Source organism: Condylura cristata, unplaced genomic scaffold (assembly GCF_000260355.1).
Source record: "Condylura cristata isolate star-nosed mole 26May11 unplaced genomic scaffold, ConCri1.0 scaffold00029, whole genome shotgun sequence".
NCBI classification, from domain to species: domain Eukaryota; kingdom Metazoa; phylum Chordata; class Mammalia; order Eulipotyphla; family Talpidae; genus Condylura; species Condylura cristata.
The window spans coordinates 18304358-18328945 of record NW_004567130.1 but is presented as its reverse complement, the minus strand read 5'-3'; the positions used below and the strand labels follow the sequence as shown (position 1 = coordinate 18328945).

At 56.7% G+C, this 24588-nt stretch overlaps 1 protein-coding gene across 1 annotated transcript in view; it reads right to left on the bottom strand.

Annotated features, from left to right (window-relative positions):
- The window catches only part of ATP2A2 (ATPase, Ca++ transporting, cardiac muscle, slow twitch 2), a 31810-nt gene extending 7572 nt beyond the window's left edge, over nucleotides 1–24238 (bottom strand). The window contains exons 1-11 of the mRNA XM_004691023.2: nucleotides 24220–24238; nucleotides 24060–24142; nucleotides 18219–18323; nucleotides 15976–16114; nucleotides 7101–7181; nucleotides 5542–5627; nucleotides 4519–4983; nucleotides 2186–2274; nucleotides 1445–1547; nucleotides 412–543; nucleotides 69–191 (exon numbers count right to left, since the gene is read on the bottom strand). Coding sequence (XP_004691080.1) covers nucleotides 69–191; nucleotides 412–543; nucleotides 1445–1547; nucleotides 2186–2274; nucleotides 4519–4983; nucleotides 5542–5627; nucleotides 7101–7181; nucleotides 15976–16063 — 1167 coding nt within the window. The 5' untranslated portion in view covers nucleotides 16064–16114; nucleotides 18219–18323; nucleotides 24060–24142; nucleotides 24220–24238. The remainder of the gene's footprint in view (nucleotides 1–68; nucleotides 192–411; nucleotides 544–1444; nucleotides 1548–2185; nucleotides 2275–4518; nucleotides 4984–5541; nucleotides 5628–7100; nucleotides 7182–15975; nucleotides 16115–18218; nucleotides 18324–24059; nucleotides 24143–24219) is intronic.
- Between the last annotated feature and the right edge of the window lie 350 nt (nucleotides 24239–24588).

Below are 24588 nucleotides of genomic sequence, written 5' to 3'. Positions count from 1 at the left end.
ATCAGGCACTTACAGGCTGCCCGGACCTAGCCTGTGACAAGCCCCTCAGCAGCGGCCAGCGCACCCACCTTCACAAACATCTTGCTCATTGCCGTCCGGCTGGGCTTGTTTGGGGTGCAGTAGACCGACATCGACTTTCTGTCCCGCGAAAACTCCAGGGTAAACTCTTTCTTCATCAACTGTTTAATCACCTAGAAAGAGAACACAGGATGAGCCACCATGGACGACGGCTTCTGTGCAGGGGACTGAGAGCACAAGCAGCTCGGGACCCCACGGCCCTGCCCCGCTTGGCCTCGCAGCCAGATGGCCACACTTCAGCCGATCTGGACTGAAGGCTCAGTCAGGGCTCGGGCAAGGCCGTGGCCTGGAGGCCGGCAGCAGGCACAGCGGCACAGGCAGCCTAGCACTGACCGAGTTGCAGGCGTTGGCGCGTTCAATCTTGGAGAGCCCCTTCAGCTCCGTGTCAAACACGTTCATCTTCTCCACCAGGCACGTGAGCGCGGTCTCAGTCGCCTCCCCGACTTTCTCATACACACCTTTAGCCTAGTGGGTGGGAGAGTGTCAAGAGGGAGGGCAGCCTCGAGCAAATCTCCCACAACACTCTCCCACGAGGACAGTCCGTCCTCTCCTGTGTCCACTCTCCTGTGGTCAGCTTTATCCCATTCTGGAGCGCAAGACCCAGGTAACTCAAAATATACTCAAAGCACAGGGCTGTGTTTTACTCTGAGACAGGCCTGCCAACTTGCCTCGATTAGGAGAGGCCACTAACCACAGCACTGACGCAAGCAGCTTTCAGCAGGACCTGAACTTTTAAAGTGATCACACCGTTTCTGATGGGGACTGGTTTGCCTCTGAGCTAGGAAACTAATTCCTTACAATTAAAAAGGGAACATGAAGTGTGTCTGAGTTTATCTTTCTAGAAGGTGGTCGTCATCACAACCCCTATGTCTCACCCTCAGCTGTCCTCAAAGGCATAACATTACCCAACTTAAAAGAGCAAAATCTGGCCCTCCCTGGTGGCGCAGCGGGTTAAAGCACAGCACTGAGAAGCTAAAGCCACTTCCACGTGAGTTCGATCCCCACCTGCCCGGAGGTGACCACATGGCGTGGCAGACCTCTCCTGACCCACCCGCTGCTCCCCACTCTGTCCATGGTAAATCCCCCAGTTCTGTATGGCCTGAACCCAATTCTGTATGAATAAATAAATCTTTAACAACAACAAAAAAGAGCAAAATTTGTACTCCACAATTTCAGCAAATGTTTGGTGCTGGGTTTGTGTGTGTCCCCGGTCACCCGCTGTGCACGCTGTTCTCTGTGAGGTCGGCGCAGCGCTCAGCCAGGTGGTTGCTGGGGTGGTCATGCAGAGCCACCCCAGGCCCACAGGCCCCAGGGAGAGAGGAGTCTAAGCCCGGAAACCTGGCCCGCCCCGCCCCAGAGGCCTCACCTCGTTGTAGTCCAGAGCAGAGTCATTACAAAGAGCACAGATGGTAGCCAACTCCACCAGGCCATCGTACTGATGGCACTTCACCGGCTTGTCGTCTTTATGCCTGTCAGAAGAAAAGCAGTCTTAGGGCACAGGTCACACCTGTTGACTTTTGAGAATGAGGTGCTACCATCCACGGGGCTCTGGGGTAACAGACGGGCCAAGTGTTCACAGGAGGCTGAGCGGCAGCTGGAGTCTGGTGCAGAGTGACAGAACAGTCTCTGACACCAGCCTCACCGGACAGACCGGGCACTCGAGTTAATGAACTCTGACCAGCACTGTGATCCGTATGGGACAAAACCCCGCCTGAGAACTGGAGCCTCATGTGCACTGGTTTGATAGTGCTGAGACCGCAGAGGGCTGTCGGTGAACTAGGAACTGCAAACTGCAGGAGAAACAGCCGGAAGAAAAGGCTCAGGACACACAATGACCTGGGCCGGCCTGTGATAACGTCTGCTGTCTTCAATTCCCATTCAGAAAAGGCTACTAGTTTTCGAAATTTAAACAGACGAAAAAGTTACAAAAGCAAAAATAATTTTTGCTTTCAACTGGAAGCCAAAGGAGAAGTCACTAGCTGAGGCCCTGTTTGCTCTAACACTGGATCACATGGACCAGAAACACGTCGCTCTTCAGAGCCGCCGGCAGAAAGCCACAAAAGGCCGGGGCACCACCGGCCTCTCCCCGGCAGGAGGGACCACGTACACGTCTCCAGTTGGTGCGTAAGTCGATCCGGTTATGGTGAACTCGTTAAGGGAACAAGTGTCCCCGTCGACCTTGTCCAGAATGAACATCTGCAGGGAACAGGAAGGAGCGTTACGATGCGCGTATACAGCAGGAAGGGAAAGCCTGTCTCCCCATCTAACTAACCACTCGAAGAAGCACAGCATCAAAGATCAGCTGGACATCTTCCCACTAGATGCTACCATCCTGACTGGCCACCCTCAGGGAGGCGCGGGGCACGGGAAACGAGGACACCCCGTTAGACCGAGTCACGACAGCTCCGGGTCAGAGGACTGGCAGTCTTCTGCGGGTACGCAGAACCCGGGGTCTAGGGCGGCTGGCTGAGCAGTGACAGGCCCCGTCTCAGAGCTAAGTCACGTCCAGGAAAACCCAGCTGACACCCCGTAGCTCCGGAAACACCCCTGGTCACCCCAGGTGGCTCCTCTCTGCTCCCTCTCCTGGGGGGGAGGGGAGGGGCAGCGGCATGCCAAGCCCTGCCCCCCAGGTGCCCCTCCCCCCACGGGGAGAACCCCGCCTCTCGGAACAGCCACATGAGGCAGCTCTCACGAGGAGACATTTCTTGGTTTGCTTTCCAGCTACAATTCAGAGCCCTGGCTTGTAAGTCTTAGGATTTTGATTTGTGTTTTTATTGCAAATCAAAACTTTTGTAGAAACCTTCCTAAAAGGTTAACCATCTCGACATCTCCGAGGAATGCCAAGCAATTCAGATGGTGGCCAGGGACCTCCCTGGTGATGTGGCAGGTTACAGCTCAGCACTACGAAGCCGCTTCAGCCTGAGTCCATCCCTGGCCAAAGAGTGACCACAAGGCCCAGCAGAACTCTCCCATCTCCCCTTGGCAGTGGGTTCTGGGGGACCTGCCTGTCCTGCTCCCAACTCTCTCTCTGAGGCATCCTCTCACCCCCACACCTCTGGCCTATACCCCAGTTCTGTGTACATCAATAAACAAGGTGACCACACTGTGGCCCACCAGGACTGTAAGAATGTTCGATTCAAGTAGACAGAGTCCTCTACTGCTTTCAAAGCCTCTTTCTGGAGCGTTTCAACTCAGTCTCCAAGGAAATCGGCTCATCTGTACTTTGCAATGCCTTCTCGGGGTCGCAGGACTTGCTACATGTAGCACTTGAATTTCCAAACTCTTTATTTCAAAAGTATGCCCAGAACTAGAGCAGCCTCGGCACTTTAAATAAAATGCACGAGGAGGCTGAAGCGTGGTCGCACCCGACAGGGTTCCAGCGTGACACCAGGAGGGCTTGCGCCCGGTCACAGCAGCGAGTTCACCGGCTCCCTCCTGCTTCCTGACAGACACAGAATAAATGGTGAGGCCGAGGGACACGCTCCCTGTGACACAAGCACTACATGGAAGCGCCAGGGCCAGGTGCACCCACTGTGCGTCCCCGAAGAAGTCCAAGCTCGCCTCTTACAAAAGTTGTGCACTGCTGCCGCGCGTGGCTGGTGGCAGAGCCGCCATGTGCCACGTGCCACAGAGCGGGACCACAAAGGCGTCAAAGCTCGTGCGCGAGACGCCAGCTGCCCTTCCAAGCTTCGATGACACTTCACAAGGGGGAAACTCCTGGGGGCTGCGCCGAGGTCCAGGCCCCAGACACCTAAACCGGCACTCGGCGCCTCACGGACTCGCAGACGGGTGACTACTGGGGGCGGGGAGAACCTCTGGGTGGCCGGCGGGGTCTAACCCACCGCACCACTGCAGGAGCCACCACACAGGGCCGACTGGCAGCAACTGCCACTGGGGTAGCACAGAACAGGAGGACGCTGCTTCCTTACAGAAGGAGACACTGAAGTCAAGCTGGGGAGCACACAGGAACCAGAACAGTTTCACCAGCCTAATACTGGAGCAGAATTCCGCAACAGTTTCCTCAGGTAACAGGGCAGGTCATGCGGAACCGGGCTCAAAGCCCAGCTTGCACTCCAGATTCGGCTAACCACTCTAACCTGCCTGCCCGGGAAGCAGCAGGCCACAGCTCAGCCCCAGCGCACGTGCGGAGACCCCAGAAACCAGAGCCGGCGGCAGGGACACAGACACCCGCGGGGCAGAGCTGTGAGCACTGTGTCTTGACCATGACAGTGCCCTGTGCTTCAGGACCAGATTTCTCCCACCAGCGCGACTGCTACATCGTATATGCTGCGCTGGTGAGCGGGGAGACGGGCGCAGTCACCTACGCGTGCGGCCAGCCTGTGGCTGCTTCCCAGGGCGAGTCCCAGAAATGATTCAGGAACGAAAGGATTCCTCTGCCATGCGAGAAACTGTGCGACTCGCACCCGGGCCGGCGCTCACCCTGCAGACGGACATCTGGTTCGTGGTCAGCGTGCCCGTCTTATCCGAACAGATGACAGATGTACAGCCGAGCGTTTCCACGGACGGCAAGCTTCGAACAATGGCGTTCTTCTTTGCCATCCTGCGCGTGCCGAGAGCCAGGCAGGTGGTGATGACGGCAGGCAGGCCTTCGGGAATGGCCGCCACCGCCAGGGCCACCGCGATCTTGAAGTAGTAGATGGCGCCCCTGATCCAGGAGCCTCCGTGAACCGGGTCATTGAAGTGGCCGATGTTTATGATCCAGACAGCGATGCAGATCAGGGAGATGACCTTGGAGAGCTGCTCCCCAAACTCGTCCAGCTTCTGCTGCAGGGGCGTCCTCTCCTGCTCTGTGGCCACCATCTCGTCCCGGATCTTGCCGATTTCGGTGTTGACGCCAGTGGCCACCACCACTCCCATAGCCTTTCCAGCCGCAATGTTTGTGCCCTGGGGTAGAGAGAGCTGTTACCAGGCGGCACGAGGCCCGCGCCAATAGGCGCAGACTCCCTGGGACCCGTCCCCTCAGTCCTGCCTGCGGCTTCTCTCTGGACTACCAACCCGACCACCTGATCTCTCCCAGTCGAGGGGCGCTTGCTCTGCCCAGACCTGCCCAGAGCCCCTTTCCCAACACTGAGCCTGGCTTGCGGACGAACCTTGGGCTGAGCATGGCTGCAGCCTGTGTTCCCAGTGTTTCCAAAGGCACACAGCCCTGAACTCCAAGCGCTCCCTAGCTCCAGCCCCCGAGACCCCCCCCCACCCAACACACACCCCTTCTCTCTCCTCCCCCACATCTGGAATAAGAATGAGCCGTCGTGGACCACAAGTCCCCAAGTCAAGCACTCAAAACTCAATGAAACCAACTTGCAAGCTCTCCAGCCCTCCCAGCGCCCGAACTTCACTTCTTGGTGGGTTTCACCGTGGACGGTCAGCTCCCATGCTGACCCGAGGCCTGCCACTTGAAAACAAACTAGCTCCAAACAGAAATACATCTGAGGACGAGCTTACGGAAAAGAGCATGTTCTTCTTATCCTGGTTGACAGCGCGTGGGTCAGGGACGGGGTCCGTGTGCTTGATGACGGAGACAGATTCACCTGCACGGTTGGGAGGAGTGGCAGTGAGGGCTGCACGGGGCCCACCAGCCCCGGACGCGCGCCTTCACGCAGGCCGCACCAGGACCGGGACAGAGGCCCGAGTCGCTCAGAGGAGAGGAGCTTGAAAACTTCAGTCACAACCAATTTCAGAGCAAAGAATGTGAAGACTGAATCAATACCGTATCAAAACAGGGGAGCTTAGTTCTTTAATAAAAAGCCAATTACCTTTGCGCTCTAGAGTAAGTTACTCAACTTATTTCCAGGGTCATTTTAGCTTTAATAGCCTGAACACGTTTCTCACATATCTGTCGAATACTGCTGTGCACGCACACGCCAGCGGTGTAGCGGGCAGATGTCACCACCCACGAACGGGCATCTGCTGAGAAGCCTGTTTGCACAGTAACACCAAGATGGGCGACCGAGCTTTAGAGGGGCTTGTCTACACTAGCCAGACTCGGTCAAGGAGCAGAACGGAAGCGCAGCAGCTGCACCAAGGCCACACAGCAAGAGAAGTGCTCGCTGCCACTCAACACCACCCTGCTGGCCCTGGCCTTGGCCGTCCATAACCCGCTTGCCAATCACATGGCCGGGGCAAACCCAGCTGACAGGCAACGGGCTGCGGCTGCCAGATCAAATGTCAGGGAACATACTGACTCGAGACCTGGCGACAGAATTTGGGCCTTCAATGGAGCCTGAACCTATGCAGTGTGATCACTGAAAAAGAAATTCAAGAACCTGAACAGTGTACGCGTGATCACCTCTGCAGGCACAACTGAATTCCATCCGCACACCGGCCCAGCCCCTGGCGTTCTAAGCCGCCATCCATTTACGGCTGGCTGCTGTGACGAGGGTAGCTGGGTCTCAGCTGATGCTCCAGAGACACTCCGGGCTCTCCCCCCCCCCCCCCCCTCGGGCTGGTGCTGCTCCAACACGCCCCTCTGGCCGCTGACTTCCCGCCGCACAAGCCCTCCGCCCTAGCTGCGCCTCTGTCAAACACAAGCCAGGAACTACATATGCGAATTGACAGGCAGAACAGTCTCCACGCTGGGGGCGCGCGTGGCTACTCAGCTGCACGCGGGATCATGGCAAAGTGCATCCTAGGAGATTAGCATTCCTCCACTGGAAAAAAACTATAGCTCGGGGCCTGTTTTCCCAGGAAAAGGAACACTAAAGACGACGTTAATTAACTTTCCATCCAAGGGAACATTTGAGACTTAAGATGTTTTCCTGTATTAATGAAGGAATTTGTGACTTTTTAAAAAAGTAAACAACACTGGTGATTTCTTTCAAATCAGAACTAATTTTTGATAAAACAAGAAGCCTTATGATGTGGAGGCTTCGTTTTTCAATGATTCCCGTAAGCCTCATACTGACAACAGATGAACAAGGGACAGAAGCCCAGCGGCTAAAGCACAGAGACAAGCGTCCGGCAGGTGCCGAGGCGGGAGGTCCCCAACGCTCAGTGACGCTTACCTGTGAGGATGGACTGGTCAACCCTCAGCGTTGTGGACTTGATGGACGTCAATCTGATATCGGCAGGAACTTTGTCACCAACTAATTGGGAAGGAAAAATAAAGACCAGTGAGGCAGAGTCCCAACAGCACTGTGCATGAAGGGGGCTCTGCCTGCACACAGGTACGATCTTTAGGGAGACCCATATGCAGGACAGACATCGGGTCGTTTACACGAGAGAAGGCTACTTATCCTCAAGTCACAAAGTCTCTTGTTCGGGTTCACAGTATCGCAAGTAAGAAACAAACTGCTCAAGTGCTCTGTCCTCAGACAGCAGACCCCAAACTGCTCGAGACACGAAGTTTCCAGACCACTAAGTGACCAGCAGCCGTAGATGAGAAAGTGCACACGCCACCACATTCAGAAAGTGATTTTTCCAGTGGCTAGGAAGTCTAGAAATTTTAGTTTGCACCGTATTTAAAAAACAACCCAGAGATAAAGATGACAAGAAGTGGCCGGGCCGGGGGCGCTCAGGGAGATCTCGTCCCATCGCCAAACCCAAGAGCCGGGGAGCATCAGCGCTAGCCTCCTACTGATGCCCCCTGTGCGGGTCTGTGGCGCCCTGGGGAGGGCATCTCTGGGGCACCAGCGAGCACGCCCCGCAGCAACCCCACGTGTGACAGGCGAGGCAGAGGCGGCCGTCAACCTGCGCTCTCTAGAGCCTTCTAAAATCGAATTGCCAAGTAGGTGGAAAAGCCTCCTGTGTAGCCGCCAGGAGATGTTTGAAGCACCCGAGGTCTTTTCCAGGCGAAAGCCCCTAGCAGCCCCTGACAGGGCACCTCAGCTCCTTCCCTGGTGGAGCCCCGGGCCTCACGCAGGGCAGCAGCTAAGGCCTGATGTGAAAAGCAGTGCGACTGCGCAAACCGCGTGACAGATCGCACTTCCACTTGTCTCACGAACCGACTCTCACACTGCACGCAAGGCGGCCAGCCAGGCCGGGGAACACTTCACTGGTGAGGCCTCAGCTCCGTGAGAGCCAGGGAAGGAGGCATCGCCTCCTCAAACCCTTAAGGTCCCGGAAGCGCCGTCCCAGGGGCGCAGGCACTTGGCAACACTGACGCAACAGGCAGCAACATGCAGGCACACGGGCCGGGCTGCTCACCTCAGCGGACTCTGCGCTGCACACGGGGCCCCAATGCTGGGCTCAGGCCTCAACAGCTGCATGGCCCCTTCAGGATGCGCCCAGACAGCAAAGAGTCCGTGCAAGGACGAGGTTCCTCGGAAAACTCCCCGGCCGCCCACAGCGATGCCAGAACCCTGCGGGGAGCCTGCTGTCTGACCAGCGCAGCAGCCTCCAGCACCACACTCCGCACACACACGACACATGCGCTGCCCCCTCCAGCTGAGCCCTGACTCAAGCCGCTCCCAGGTGGGACGTTCCGGGGTGCAGGGGCCTCCCAGGGCGCAGGGTCCAGTCTAGGCCCCATGAGGCTTCACAGCCGCTGCAGCACAAGCTCCATCCTGGCAGGGGAGCGACCATGGGAGCGACCCACAGGCCCCGGCTCCCACGGCCCCCCAGCTGTGTCTCAGAGCCTCGGCTGTTCTGCTCCCCACTCTTCTGTGGGGCGCCCTCTTGATCCCCCTCTGGCCTGTACCCTGTAAACAATTGCACCCTGGACAGCGCCTGCGCCCAGCACCCCAGTAGCAAGTCTAGTGGCGGTGGGGCGGGCTGGCCACTACCTCACTGACCCAGAGGCCCGAAGTCTGGGAAGAGCTGCGTTTCTGGGCCCTCCCTGGTGGCACAGCAGGTTAAAGCTCAGCATTGCAAGCTAACAACAGCCGCTTCAGGGCTGGTTCGATCCCCAGCCCAGGAGGTGACCCATATGGCGTAGCAGACCTCTCCCGACCCACCCGCTGCTCCCCTCAGCAGTGTACTTCGCCGATCTTCCTGTTCTGCTCCCCACTCTGTCTCTGGCAGATCCTCTCACCGCCCCGCACCTCTGGCCTGTACCCCAGTTCTGTGTGCATAAATACATAAATCTTAAAAAAAAAAAAAAAAAAGAGTCACATTTCTGAGGAAACCGACCCAGGTCCACTTCCTTCCCTGGGCAGGAGGGTCAGCACTAAACTGCCCCGCCGCAACTCGCGCCGGTGTGTGCGGAACCAGCTGCCCCCCCAGAGGCCCATAAGGACGTGGAGTTGGTGTCCATATTGCACAGACACCCAGGGAACATGCGTCTAACTGCTGACCACACACAAGCGACTGAAATGCCAAAGGCGTGAGCAGAAGCCCAGGAAACCCTTAAAAGCGACTTCAAGTTCTTCCATTTTCCATCTTCCAACGAGCCATTCTAGTAGGGAGATGTGAAAAATTCCAGAAATCATCAAAAGGCCTCTGGGGGCCGAAGCCAGCGTCTCAGGACCATCCTCAGAATATGGCTCCGCGCACCTGCTGTGGCCGGGATCCTTGACTCTGAGGAGCTCCCCAAATACAGTGGAAGGTCAAGGCCAGGAAAGCCTGAAAGCAGTGAAATAGGGCAAAGATCCTTGGGGGGTTACTGGGGCTGCCACTCCCCTGCGAGGCATGCGGGTGTGGGCCAGACACTCCAAAAGCCCCCCGCCCGGCCTGGCCCTGGCCCAGGCCTTCATTTTAGGGCGCCACTAGAGCTGGGGGGCAGAGGGCCTGCCGGGGCACCTCAGGGAGAACTCACAAACGCTTTTCCTAGCACAACCAGAGTCTCCAGTCGCGGGGCGGGCAGGCAGCTCCCACAGGCCCACCCAGCACAGGGCCCCGGGGCGGCTCCGGGACCTTTTCTCCCTTCTTCTGGGCTCAGGGGGTGTATGACAGAGCAGACTCTTACAGCTACCCCCACTCGTGCTAGACCTGGCACTTCTGAAGCTGAGGTCTCGGCTGTCAGCCCACAGCGCTCGCCAACGCCACCACTCCCGGTGCAACACAGCGACGGTGAGCGGAGGGCGCCCCCCTGTACGGTTTGCGGTGCATACAGCGCTCCTCACCTGGCGGGCAGGGCCAGGGCAGGACGTGAACTCTGACTCTGCATCACGTGTCTGAAGTACGAGAGCTGCCACTGGGCTGAGCCAGCACTGCCCGGACAGGCCTTCTGGTGAGCTAGGGATGTGCAGGGAGAGAAACCCTCGTTTACTGAGGGGCTCCAGAGGGAGCCAAGTCTTTCTGGGAAAAATGCGGAGAGAGGCTAGAAGTCACCCTCTCTCTACACACCGCTCCTGTTTCGGTGTCTTCTAGGAGAAAGCAGGTCACAGAACTGATGAACCTAAATCACGTGAGCACGGAGCTATGACTCAAGCACCTTCGCTGTTTCTATCTGAGCCACAATTTTGTAGTCAGGCAAGATGAAGGAAGATCTTCCCTCAGAGGCCTGACTGCCTACTTGCCTTGGGGTGAACAGGGAAGTGTATGGCGTTCGCCCCCGATCTGCTGGGGAGAGGAGCCGCCGAGGACAAGACGCTGAGGATGCCACTGTCATCGTCACTCCGGTCGCAGCCCCAGTTGCCACTTCTCGGCGCCTCGCCCAAAGCCACCCACTCCTGCCCACGGTGCGGCTCAGCTTCCCTCTTCCCGCGCCCCGCTGCCTCCACATCCTCCTGCCTGTCTCCCCCAACTTCCCGCCAAGGCCGGCCCCACACACCATGTGCTGGAGCAGCACCATCCGGCGGGCGCCACGCAGCAAGCACGGAGAGGGGCCAGGGGTCACGTGTCGGGGAGCGAAGCAGGTGCGCAAGTCAGCTTCTCTGTAAGCTCATAGCGGGCATGGCCAGGCTGAAGGCCGTCAGGCTGGGCGCACGAAGACACCAGGCTCCAGAGACCTCAGACTGGGCTGAAGCCGGCTTACCCACTCCGGCATTAGTGGCAGTGCACCGGCAGCCTCGCGGTGGGGCAGGGACCTATCAGACAGGCTTCGGGCTGCAGCTGGCGGGACAGGCAAGGTGGCCCAACATTTGTCCCTAAGCAGCCAGGCAGAAGCCTCCAGAATACTTACTGACCAGACGCCATCTGATATAACTGCTTTCAAGTCCGGGCACTGAGAAGCACCGAGATGGTCCAGTGTCCCACATAACTCCGCGCGAACAATGCAAGAGCCCAGACCGGCACGGGAAGAGACCTTGGGAAGAACCACACCCGGCCACGGCGGCCCTAGTGCTGCCATGGGCTGCCACATTCTCGTGGCCAAATCACAAAGCCTCGGTTCTTATTTGAGTTCCCATCCGGTTCTAGAGGGGTCTCGACTCCGCTATAAAGTCAGCACCAGAAAGGAAGCAGGCCTTGGCACAGCTCCACAGCACAAAACTGATGTCTCGGCCCTTCAGGGGCATTGTAAAGGAGCTGACAAGGCTGAGGGCCTGGCCCTGGGCGGCCCCAGCAGCACTATGCAAATGCTCAAACCAGACAGTTCTACTCATACTATTGAAATTCGCACTGAACGGGCTCCTCGCTGTCTCCCCAGTTCTACTGAGCCTCAACCTGTAACACTGGGTCAGGTGAGAACACAATCTCTTCACCACATGCTGAGTGACCACCACACTGGGACACCCTCGCCTCCCTGACAGTCTTTCTCCTCGTGACAAGCACACATGCAGCACGGCACAGCCACCACCCCGCACGCCCCTCCCCAGACACATCTGTCTCGCAGCCACCTGAGCACCGGAACAGCTGCCCTGCTCCTGCTTCTGGCAGCCACTGGCTGCGTCTGTTTCTCCGGGCCTGACTTGACCAGACAACAAGTGAGAGCGCACGGTGTTGCGCTGCTACCTTCTCTCACCTAGCACAACCACCTTGGGGCCCACAGACGGCAGGTGTGCTTCCTTGCGACGGCCGCGCGGTCATCCCCGGTGTCCAGCCACCCTCAGCCATCAGGGGTCGTGTGTACGAGGCTGCACCAACAGGCTCCGCGTCTGGCCAATATGCACAGTGGGTGACACCATCTACCTCTCTGTGACCACACCGTGAAGTCCCCACCACACACTTGCCGAACGCTCCCGTGTCACTCGATGATGCAGGACGGGCCACCGCCACATCGCACTCCGCTCGTTCACTGTCACGGAGGCAGCTACCACGCTGTGCCTGCTGTAAGTAGTGCTACAACACGCATGGACAGGATGCAGATGTCTCTTCCTAATAGTGATTTCACTTCCTTCAGAAACCAAACCAGAATTAAGGATTGCAAGACATTAAGGTATGCCTCAGCACAAAATGGGTAAAACAGAGAAAGGCTAAGAAGTCCCACAACTGCATACCAGATCTTGAAGGTGTCTTTGGAGAGAGTCCATGGGTTTCATTAATTCTCAAAGGGACTGTGACCTAGAAATGGTTACGAAATTCTATCATGGCGCTCCCTGGTGGCGCAAGAGGTCAAAGCGCAGCACGATGAAGCTGCCCTGGCCATTGCAACACGAGTTCCATCCTCAAGCCAGTAAGTGACCCACAGGGCACAGCAGACCCCTTTTGTCTCCCAGCTGCTCACCACTGTGTCTCTGATGAAACCTCTCACTGCCCCAGCACCTCTGGCCTGTACCCCAGTTCAATGCAAAAATAAATAAAACCTTTAAAAAAAATTGTGTCATTTCTATCACTTACATAATCATAAAATTATTCGCCACAGAGTATACTTCAGAATAGAAGTCATCTGAGGATATTTATGTTCTTGTGCTACTCACCAACGATGGATTCCCAAGAGCCAAAGTTTGCTTAAAACAATTTTGCAGACAGCGGCCTTCTGAGGTAAACAGCGCCACACCACCCCGCCATGTACTGAACCCCCCCCATCTAATATCAAGACTGTTATGACTGTCACAGCTTGCTCCACTTTTACAGTATCAGCTGCTAAATCAGGAAGCCTCAGAATGCTGTTCCTCTCATAAAAGGATCCCAAAATGTTACTCAATTTTACACTCTGGGTTTCCAGCTACCCAGGAAAGTATTTCCCCAGATTAAGCTACTATGACACTACGGCGATTTCTGATGACCAGCATCGTGTGACTGCTCCCGTATTTTTATCAGCCAAACCCACGTTACTTGGCTCCTGTGTATCTCTCAGACTCACACGTGCTCACACAATACCCCTGGGAAAGTTAGCCCACACACCAGGTCCCAAACCCAATCTCCTGCACCCCCTAAACTCCCTCATGAAAGCACCAGGGCAGGGTGGCAGGCACAGCTAGCAGCAGTCTCCGGGAAAGGTCAGCCCGGGGAGCTCATAACCCTGGTGTCCCAACGACGGCTACAGAAAGGCCTGCTCCTTTTCCAAGTAGCAAAACAGCAGCCTGGTACGTGCCTCCATCCTCAAGAAAGTTCACAACAGTCTGTTTTTCAATTAATTAGAAAGACCCTTTCCTCCACACTCAGATGATTTCCTAAGTTTGTGTGTTACCGTGTCCCAAAACCACAACTCAGCGTTATTCCTTCAGGCCGACATGAGACTAATATTGACGAGAGAATTTTAGACCTATCTTTGTTTTTATTCTCCAGTTTTATTATTTATTTACGCACAACAAGAGCTGGGGTACAGGCCAGAGGTGCAGGGGGTGAGAGGACGCCCCAGAGACAGGTGGGCTCTCTCCCGGGCTGGGAATCGAATAGCTCTGCAGCGCCAAGACAAGCCCCTGCGCCCCCGGGGAGGGCCGACAGTCGTCTTGATAAGCATCGGCGGGTCTGGGTCACTGAAAGCGGCGCAGTCTGACTCTCCAAAAGGCCCTCATGCTTCACTGCCAGTGCCTCGGAGTCAGTGCTCTTGCGCAGGGCTCTGGCTGCAATCGTGCAGTGCAACATCACTTCCAACTGGAAAGCGAACATACAACCGTCCGGATCCCCACAGCAGGCCCAATGAGGACATGTGATAACGGACTTGTGACCAGGCTGTCAGGCCACGACAAGAGGTTGGCGCCATGCTCTGTGAGCGCACTGGACAGCTACTATGGCTGCCGCGACTTGGCCCTCCCAGAGCAACGAGACAAACAGCAAGAGGCACCGGGCAAGACGCACGGTCTCGTGACAGACGCACTGCACAGGCGGAGACGGGAGCCGGAGCCACGGGCCTCAGAGTTCCTCCCCAAGGGAACCAACTGCCCCCACCCCGCAGGAACCCCCACAGGGCGCCAGCGGCCAGGGTGTGGCCACACGGTGCCTGGGACATGCACGCCATGAGGTCAGCAAGCCGGGCCGGCCAGCCGCCTCCAGTGAACGCCAGGACAGCAGCTGAACTCCAAGGAACAAGGCGCGAGGCTGGAACGCGCCGGTGCGGGGGCAGGGGGCGACGGGGGCTCCTCAGAAGAGCCTCAAGCAGTGAGATGCCAATGCAGGCTCCCGCAGGCGACGGCAAGAGCTGGGAGCCAGCCCGCAGCTCCGCGGAGGGGAACAGCGCAGTGAAGGCAGAGCTCCACCACCCGGCTTTCAGGGGCTTCGGGGGACCGGCACAGACCTTGACAAGCCCCTGGGCGCCCTGGCTCTGCAGGCCTTTTCTCAGGGCTCTCCACGCTCCTGCCTGGCGTCTCACCTGGAGACTACAGCCGCCTCCCTGGCCGCAGCGTCCTGTGGTCTGACCCACTTTCTGCACCACTGCCGGAATCCCACCCACTCCCACTGGCCAGTTGTCCTCTAAACCAGGGGCATCTCCAGCTGGCAGCGCGTCCTTGGCAAGGCCCGCAGCACGGTGCGCAGAGGAGCAGCAGCTGGCACCGACCGACCGCGCCCAGGTAGTTCAGACCTAGCCATGCAGAAGGAAGAGGACAGCACTCCTGTGATGAAGTGGTGACATCTGGGGAATCTGGGTAAAGGCTGAGATGGAGAATTCTCTTGCTATTTCGCCACATTTAGCCTGAAATTGTGTCAAAATAAAAAAAGCCTCCAACAGCCAAAACACTTCCCTCTGACCTGGCTCTTCAGGGCCGCTGCTGTGGGCGAGCGAACTGCCGTGGCAGGCGCAGCCTGCAGGCCTGAGCAACAGCGTGGCGCGTGGCACGCTGCTCCCAGGGAACCAGGGCTGATGAGCGCACGGGACAAGGCAGTCCCTCTGCAGAGCCAGAACCAGGGTGTGAGCCAAGACGCACAGGCCGCCTTCAGATGACGAGACAAAGATGAAGCACGCAAAGCCTGCAGAAAAGGGGCCACGTAGGGGCCTCCCGGTGGCGCAGGTGACAAGTCTCACACTATGCAGCCGGCCGCAGCCACTGCGGCACAAGGTGGGTCCATCCCCGGCTGGGGGTGACCTCAGGGCACTGTAGCCCCTCCCGTCTCCCTGCTGGTCCCTTCAGCAGTGGGTTTCAGGGTACCTGCCTGTTCTGCTCCCCACTCTGTCTCTGGGGCGTCCTCTCACCACCTCACACCTCAGAGCTGTACCCCAGTTCTGGATGCTTAAATAAGTCTTAAAAAAAAAAAATGAAGAGAGTGCAAGAGAGAGAAGCCATGTGAGCAGCATTTTGAGCCAGGGGGTGTAAAATGCTATGAGGTGACTGCAGCAGAGAACTGACAGGCACGGACCCCAACAGCCCAGAAACCCCAGGGCCTCGCCGTGGCCCTACCAACACCTTAGGCCCCCAGCCCAGCGTCAGCCAGGCAGCACCAGCACAACGTGACAGGCAAGAAAAGAGCTGAGACAGGAGCGGCCACGCCATGCCCCTAACCAGCGCTCCAAGCAGCCGCTCACAACCACAGCGGCGCACGGAGGTCCGGGTCCGACCCACACCCTGCTGTTCTCAAAGAACAGGAACAACTCAACAGCCGGCTGAAAAACATTTCCACACGAACAGAGGTGCCAAGACACTTCAAAGTGGTGCCACCAGAAAGCCACACATCTGCCTCTGTGGCATGACACTGGCAAACACGACTCGTGCGGGCTCAGAAGGAAGCAGCCCCAGCCCTCACCGGCCACCTCCACGATGTCCCCGGGGACGATGTCTCGGGCCTTGACGCGCTGCACGCTCTTCCTGTCCTGCCGGTACACCTTGCCCATCTCCGGCTCATACTCCTTAAGGGCTTCAATGGCGTTTTCGGCATTTCTTTCCTGCAGAACAGAAAGGCCAGACGAGTGAGTGGGTGCTGCCGCGCCCGACTTTGGAGGAATCAAAATTCAGCATCCTCGTGGGAAACCCCCCCCACACACACACACAGAGCACACATATGACGTCTGCAGGACTCCCACCTCAGGGCGAGTGACAGCACCGGGACCCTTACGGTTCTGTCTAAAGTGAAGACAGGCACCCCATGGTGAAGGGACACAGCCCTCCCCCGCCAGAAAGAGCCGCTCCCATGCCCCTGCTGCACCACAAGGCGCCACTGGGCTCAGCTACTAGGCCCCAGCCAGGGTTTCCACACGCACTACCAACACTGGCTTGCTGCCCATGGAGCGACACTGACGCGACCTCCCGAGACTGGTGTGCGCTCACGAGCCACATCAGGTGCTCAGGACCGTGCCCAGGCCCAGGCACTGTGAGTGACAGACTAGGAGGTCACAGTCTAAGACGGCACCCAGCGCCACTAAGCGAGGCTGGGCACACCGGGTACGCCAGCGCCCCATCGCCGAGATTTGGTCGTGCAGCTGTTCTGGTGTCACAGCAAAGCTGTAGGCTCAAGGTGAGCCACGCTGGGGAAAGGCTACAGGAGGCCTCCTTCAGGGATTCAGACAGAAACTAATACCTGTGTGTCAAATTTGTCCTTTTTTGGAGAACAAGCCATCCGAAGTGAAGGTGCAAACCTGTGTGCCCAGACGGCGCTGGCGGGGCACCGGAATGTCTCCCTTCCTCAAGCTTTTGCCCGCCAGGCTGAAGCTCTCCAGGGTAGTTTTACTTGGCTAGAGCCCACTTTCACTATCTCAGGAGTATACTTTCACCTGCTGACTAACAGGCTCTGCAGACGGTCCCTAAACCTGCTTATGAAGGGGATTCGGATGGCACAGCCAAGGGCAGAGACCGGGTGTCTCTGGGGTGTATGCCCACAGAAAGGACAGAGAAGCCTGCATCTGAGAAATTCACGGTAAAAAGCTCAGTCCCTCTCAGGTTTGCTTACTGCACACCACCTTATACTCAGCAGAAGTACTAGAGTATTTAACTCTGAATTGTGGCAGTTTTACTTCTATTTCCCTGTCTTCAAGGTTCTAACAAGGTGTTTACCTGGACTGCTCAATGTAAAGGAAATATCAAGAATACCCTGTTTTGCTCCAGTTAAAATTGTCTACTTGGTGGCACAAAGGGTTAAGCGCGGCCCTATGAAGCTGGCCGCAGCCCCTGAAGCAGGAGTTTGATCCCTCCTGTCTCCCCGCTGCTCCCCTCAGCAGTAGATTTCAGTAGATCCGCCTGTTCTGTTCCCTGCTCTGTCTCTGGTGAATCCTCTCACTTCCCACACCTCTGGTCTGCACCCCAGCTCTTGTGTGAATAAAATCTTCAAAAAAAAAAGGCCTCCATGTTTACTAATGAGACCCAAGTTTGTGATTCCAATAGCACTAAGATGTCTCTAAGACGTCAGTACAAAGAACAACAGGTACTGTTTTAATCTTCAGAAGGGTAACGATACATCAAAAACCTAAACTTAAAAAGTATTCGTCCCAAAGTCTATTAAAAAAAAATCAGATCAACAAAGTAAAGTTCTCAGACTAGGTTATCTGCAGAAGAACGATTCTGTGACGTGACAAGTGACGGGGTCCACCGTATTTCTGCAGCAAATGGCCTTCCACTCGGTGACTAAAAAGTGCCTGGGCAACCACAGTACAGCATCCTCAAGGATGCTCAAAGGGGAAAGTCAACTTTTACAGCTCAGCCACCCCACACCCCACCCACCCCAAGTTCCAAGAAGCATAAAAAAGCACTGACTTTATGAAGTATTTCACAGGCGGCAAACAGATTTACAGTAACAAATGCTGGTTCTCGAACACTGCTGTTTTCCTCAAGTAGCTTTTCCTGCCTGTTGCTCTTAACTCCACCCCACCATAAAGGATGAGCAGCTTCACAGCCAAGAATGAATGAGATCTCCAGAAATGTGCCATTAAATAAATTAGTGGACAAAGACAAAACACATGCACGCGTTCCACAGAAGATTTTCAACAGCACGCCAGGAAAAGCAAGCCGTCAGCACAGCCACCATCACTCACAGAAACACAACCCGGCGGTGCTCACCTGCCACACGCCCACGATCGCATTGGCGACTAGTATGAGCAGAATCACAAAGGGCTCTACAAAGGCCGTGATGGTTTCTTCACCTTCTTCAAACCAAGCCAAAACCTGGAAGAGAAATGGCGACAGTGTTAGGCCTCGGCTGCGTGGAAGACTGAAGAATCTCTAGATACAGTATGCGAAACCCGCTTCCTACCTCCCTGGAAAACAAACAGCGGCGCCCTCCGCAATCATTACGCAACAGCTAATTCCACATTAGAAGCCTGCTTTAAATTCCAAACACAGGGGGTACATCAAATCAGAAGTAATCCCACTTACATTTGTCATGCATGTGTTAAATGAAACAAATCCGATTCTGCTGAATAAAAGGCAATCATCGAAAAGTTGGTAAGAGGTTTTATTCCCATCAATACTACGAATGTGGCAGAAATTCATAGCAAACATGTTCTTTCTTAGAAATACTGCAAGGTCGGGCCCGTATCAGCACTGCCATCGAGGCCCACCACTGCAGCCCGAGTCTATCCCTGGCCGGGGAGCCACCCCAGGGCACAGCAGACACCCCTGTCTCCCCACTGTCCCCCTCAGCCATGTATCTCACGGGATCCGCCAGTTCTGCTCCCCACTCTGTTTCTGAGGACTCCTCTCAACCCTCACAACTCTGGCCTGCACCCCAGTTCTATGCAAAGATAAACCTGCAAATAAAAAGAACTACGCCAGGTTGTTGGGCACAACCAAAGGCCATCCTGAAGTTCACCCCTCCATGACCTGTGTGACAGTACAGCCCCTCAGAGAGAATAAGTGCCGAACACAGAACACTGCCCGAGGAAAAGGAGCAGAGAATTAATTCCTGGTTCTTACAGCCACAAGCCCATTAAGATTCAAAAACGGGGGGCTCAGGATCAGCACTAGCAAGCTATTGCCAGCCACTGCGGTCTGAGTGCGACCCCTGGCCAGCCAGGGAGCTCACTCACAGGGTGCAGCAGTATAGGAGTAAGGGTGCAGGGCAGAGGCGCAGGCGCAAGGAGTCAGGGAGACTGGGGAGCAGAACAGGTGGATCTACTGGAGTGCACTTCTAAGGGGGGGGGGCGGGGGACAGCAGGTGAGACAGGAGGGCCCTGCCACGCCCTGGTGTCACTCCCTGGCCCAGGAGTGCCAACCCAACTCATGCTGCAGGGCTGTGCACGGCCAGACAGCGCTGTCTTAAACCTCTGCACCACCAGGTAGGCCCCCACCCCAGTTCTTATATGCAAAAGTAAATGAAAAAAGATTTAAAAGCCACCCAAGAGTCACACCACTTTCCAACCCAGCAGCTCGGGAATCTCAGATCTGCACAGTAAAGAACAAGGCGACAGAATCCCTAGACGGTTCCAAGTTTAGCACCAAATCTGTCTGCCGATCCAGACAGGATTCTAGACAGGCAGTGAGCGAACCTGGGAGGTAAAAACTGCCTTTGTTGGCCCTCCCTGGTGGCGCAGCGGGTTAAAGCACTGCACAAAGAAGCTTAAGCCACTTCCTCATGAGTTCGATTCCCGCCTGCCCCCGGAGGAAACCACATGGCGTGGCACACCTCTCCTGACCCGCCCGCTGCTCCCCTCAGCAGTGTACTTCTTCGATCTGCCTGTTCTGCACCCCACTCTGTCTCTAGTGAATCCTCTCACCCTCCGCATCTCTGGCCTGTACCCCAGTTCTGTATGAATAAATAAATAAATCTTTAAAAAAAGTAAAAAAAAAAACTGCCTTTGCTTCTTTAGCTTGCTTTAAGTATGTTTCACAAGAAAATGCTTCTTAGAAAGGGTCTTACACCCACGAGGATGACAAGTGACATGGGAAAGGCGCAGAGTGGTGTGAAGGCGACTGTCGTCATTGCTGATGAAACCATGTGGCCACCTATGTACTCAGAATGCCAAAAACTAGTCTTTTAGGTAACAGTAACCCAGACTAGAAATAATTACAGGCCACGTCCAACAACTATCAGCTGAAGCAAGGGAAAACCCAGGCCTGTGCGCAGGGGCAGGCGGGGGGTGCTGTGCCGGTCACCATGGCAGCAGGGTTACAGGCTGCAGCCTGAGGCCAGGCCCCAGGCCAAGAGAAAACTTCTCCAGGAAGCTATAAACTTGGAGGGATAGAGATCACAGCTGTTCAGAGACCAGTCTTTCAGCTGTCTGCCAAGGAGAACCCGTCAGAAATAAGGACTTAACTAGCTCTGGGGAGAAGAAAGAAGAGTAACCGAGACCTTTGCAAAAGGTCAGTGAGACATTAGCAACTGCAAGATAAGCCTCGCACCTTGTTAAAGCAGGCCTGAGTTTCCTTCTTGGCAGCTAGGCCGGAGGAACACACTTAAAGCCAGATCCCAGAACAGCTGGCGGAAAGAGGACTGCAGCGGCCAGCAGCAGCGCGTGGACTCCAGGGCACAAGAGGCGCTCGCCCCCTCCGACGCCTACTGCGGTCCCCGCCTTCTCTGCTGCGATTCTAGTGCTTTGTTCAAGGACACAGGCACGCGGCTCTCTAGTCACTAGTTACCGAGTGACGAACAACCAGCGGGCAGATCTCTCTGGGTGGAAGGATGGTGCGAAACAGAATTAAAGCGATAACCCGACCCTCCCTGGTGGTGCAGCAGGTAAAAAGTGCAGCACTGAGAAGCGAAAGCCCCTTCTGCATGAGTCCGATCCCTGCCCTAGAGCTGACCCCTAGTGCGCAGCAGACCTCTCCTGACCCCGCCCGCTGCTCCCCTCAGCAGTGCACACAGCGTACTTCGTCCGTCGGACTGCTCTGCTCCCCACTCTCTCTGGTGAAGCCTCTCACTGCCCCTGCCCCTCTGGCCTGCACCCCAGTTCTGTGTGCATAAGCAATTAAAGCTTTAAAGAAATTGATAACCAATTTTTTCTGACTACTTAATCTATTTTCAAAACCACATACAATGAAAAGAATTAACAACAGCTCAAAAGGAAGATGGAGCATATTTCATTTAACTGGAAAGAATCAACCCAGTCAACTGCGTTCCAGTTCTGCTGTGTGTCCCACATGGCTTTATCCTACAGAGAGGAAACCTCTCCTGTGCTTGGGAAGATGCTGCTGACCTACTGGACTCCACAGGATGGGGGTCAAAGAAGCAAACTGACCACTGTCCCTACATATTCTAAGACCTTATTAGCACCACAGCACCCATTCACTATTATACGAAATAGCCCCCCGGAGACCCAAGGGGTTGTGTCCCAGCACTATGCGGCTGTCCCAGCCCTGCAGCCTGAGCTCGATCCCTGGCCAGGGAGTGACCCACATGCCCCACGTCAGCAGTGTATTTCAGCGGACCTGCCTGTTCTGCTCCCTACTCTGTCTCTGGGGACTTCTCTCACCACCGTACATGACCTATATGTACCCCAGTTCTTGCATGCATAAATAAATTTTTAAAATTTTTTTTAAAGAAGCAAAATAAATAAAGGCACTTTACAAGAATGAAAAAAGCAATTTTTCTGGGATAGGAAATGTTCTGTCACCAAAAAATAAAGGAATAAATGACGAGTATCTATTAAGCTAGAAGAAACTACATCTTTGGCTCTAGAGCGTTACTGTGAAAACACTCAACATTTCCAGACTTGAGAATACAGCTGAAACTTAAAAACAATAGAATGTATCTCAGTATCAAAACCACATGTAAAAGGACCTAAATCATTAGTCACATCAGCTAATTAACAGCCCCATTTTACCCCTTTTTGAAAAGAAAACGCTAAAATCTAACCATGTAAATAACTCAGTATCAAAACTCCCCAAATGCATGGTTCTGAGAACACCAAAGCTAACAGATTTAACATCTCACAAATGTTACCCATACGAACCCAAACGTGTGTCAAGTCAAAGGCGCTCAGGCAGGCTTTCTAGGGAACTCATCTTTGTAGGGGTCCAGATGCTGCCCAAGCTCTGGCCCTGGAGCCCGCAGGGTAGGTACAGGAGCGCCAGCCGGGCACAGGCGCAGAAATGGCGGCAAACGGGGGCCCACAGACGTCTCTGCCCTTGCCTCACTTCCCTCGGGTCCTACCCCCACCGCCCAGTCACCCTTTCTGACCTCCCCCCAAGAACGTGGACTCGGGGTGAGGGACCTGGGCCGTGCACCGGTCACCAGTGTCCCCTGGCAAAGCAGCCGAGGACCATGACAGGCTGCAGGGAGGCCAGAGGGCAGAGCGAGAGCACCGGGTATGGGCCGCTCCCTTCCGAGCCCAGCTCCTGGCGGGTGTCGGCAGTGACTCGCCTTCACCCTCCAGGTCACAGTGGCTTTCAGCAGGGCGGCCACTCCGGCAGAGGCCTGGAGTCGCCCCGGCTGCTGGGCCGCCCCCACACCCCCTGTGAAAGCAGAAGGGACAAGTTTGCTGCCCCCAAGGGCCTGCGCAGCAGCCAGCCCACGGAAGCTCAACCAGCCGGGTTTGATGACTTGAATTGATTTCTATAGTAACAACACAGCTCCACTTCTTCCTGCTAAACAATCCACGACTAGAAATTTAACCGTTCATCTCCCGAGCCAAAAAAGTAGCAGACTCCAACTCCAAAACAGTCCTACAAAGAACGCAAAACCCAACAAAAACCGAAAACCCAGTGAAGGCACTTACAGAAGCAACCTGGGCAGGCCCTTAAGCGATGACTTGGTAAAGTAAAAGGCAAACAAACTCCCTCAGCTCAAATGCTGACACAAGCCCGGGTCATCGCTGTCCCCCACATTAAAAATAAGCCAAGGACACAGGCCTCAGGCACACCGGGCGTGCACATGGCTGGCCGGCAGCATCCGGGCCCTGGCAGCGACCCCCGAAGCTGCACCTACTCAGTACCCCAGCTGCGCCGGCCAGCTTACATAAAGCCCGGCGCTGGCCAACAGCCCTCATGGCCGCCCTGTCCACGACCTATGTGGAAACCAGTTAATCGGAGAGCTGTGCCAGCTCTGCCCCTGCCTCTCACCAGGGAGCAGCCTCAGGAGGCTCAATGGCGACAGCGCAGCTTCGCAAGGCAGCGGCCGCAGGATGCCAAGGGGGTGCCTGAGACATGCTGCCTGCATGCCTTAAACCTGGGGAAGCTTCATGCCCCCCACACCCCGTGGTACAAGGATGCGCCGCAGCCCCCGCCTGTCCCCCGCTATCCCCTCAGCTGTGTATCCCAGGGGATCCGCTGTCCTGCTCCCCATTCTGCAGCTGGGGCATCCTCTCACCCCCACACCTCTGGCCTGCACCACAGTTCTGTGTGCGTTAAATGTGTCTTAAAATAAGGAAAAAGCTCCCAGAAGCCGGCAGCTGCCTGTCATGTGCTAGCGAGCAGGGCAGGGCCACCGCGCTCAGGCGGGGCCCCGCAGTGGCCCTCCAGGGGTCCTCGAGCTCAGCTGCCACCAAAGAATCGCCCAGCGCCGCCCGGGGGGAGTTTCACTTCACATCTCTGCTTTTACACGAAAACCCAACCCGAAACTGAAGCACAAGGCCACGCTGCGCTGCCGTTCGGGCGAGGACGTTAGACCGACCCTTTCATGACCATTTTTAGGAAAACCGCGCGGCGACGCCCGACGAGCAACGGAACAAACAGACACAGGGTCCGGCGGCGGCCGGCGCCCCCACCTCAGGCCCGCGGCGCGCTCCCGGGCTCCGGGTCACTCAGGGTCCGAGGCAGCCGCACACACCCGAAGGTCGGTGACCAAATTTGGTCAACAGTCGCCCTGACGGCAGCCCCCCGCCGCCCCTCAGGAACAGCTGTCACCTGGCCACGGGGGCGAGTCCCCCCCCACCGTATGTCCACAGCGCGCAGCCCGCAGAAAGCGCCCCCGCGAGGCCTTTCGGACAACGGCGCCCGCGCCCCCGCAGCCCCCCGCGCACTCACAAAGGAGATGCAGGCGGCCAGGAGCAGGATCCGCACCAGCAGGTCCTCAAACTGCTCGATCACCAGCTCCAGCAGGGTCTTCCCTGGGGGACACAGGGCGTCGGTCCCCGCGGCACCTGGGCGGGGCGCGCCGCCGCGGGGTACCGGACAACTCACTCACCTTCCTCGGCAGGCAGCTCTGCGGGGCCCGGCGACGGCGTCCAGGGGAGAGACTATTAGCGCTTCCGCCCGGTCACCGGGGGCGGGCGGGGGCGGGGGCGGGAACGCGGGGGTCCCCGGACGGGACGGGGGATCCCCAGGGGCGGTCACCCGGAGGTCATCCCGGGGCGGCCACCGGGGGGCGTCCCCGGAGGGGGCCCACGGGGACGGTCGGCGGGGAGGTCACCGGATACGGGGGGGGGCCCGGAGGGGCCCACCGGGGGTGGTCAGCGGGGAGGTCACCGGAGACGGCGGGGGGGGGCCCCGGAGGGGCCCACCGGGGGCGGTCAGCGGGGAGGTCACCGGAGACGGGGAGGGGGCCCACCGGGGG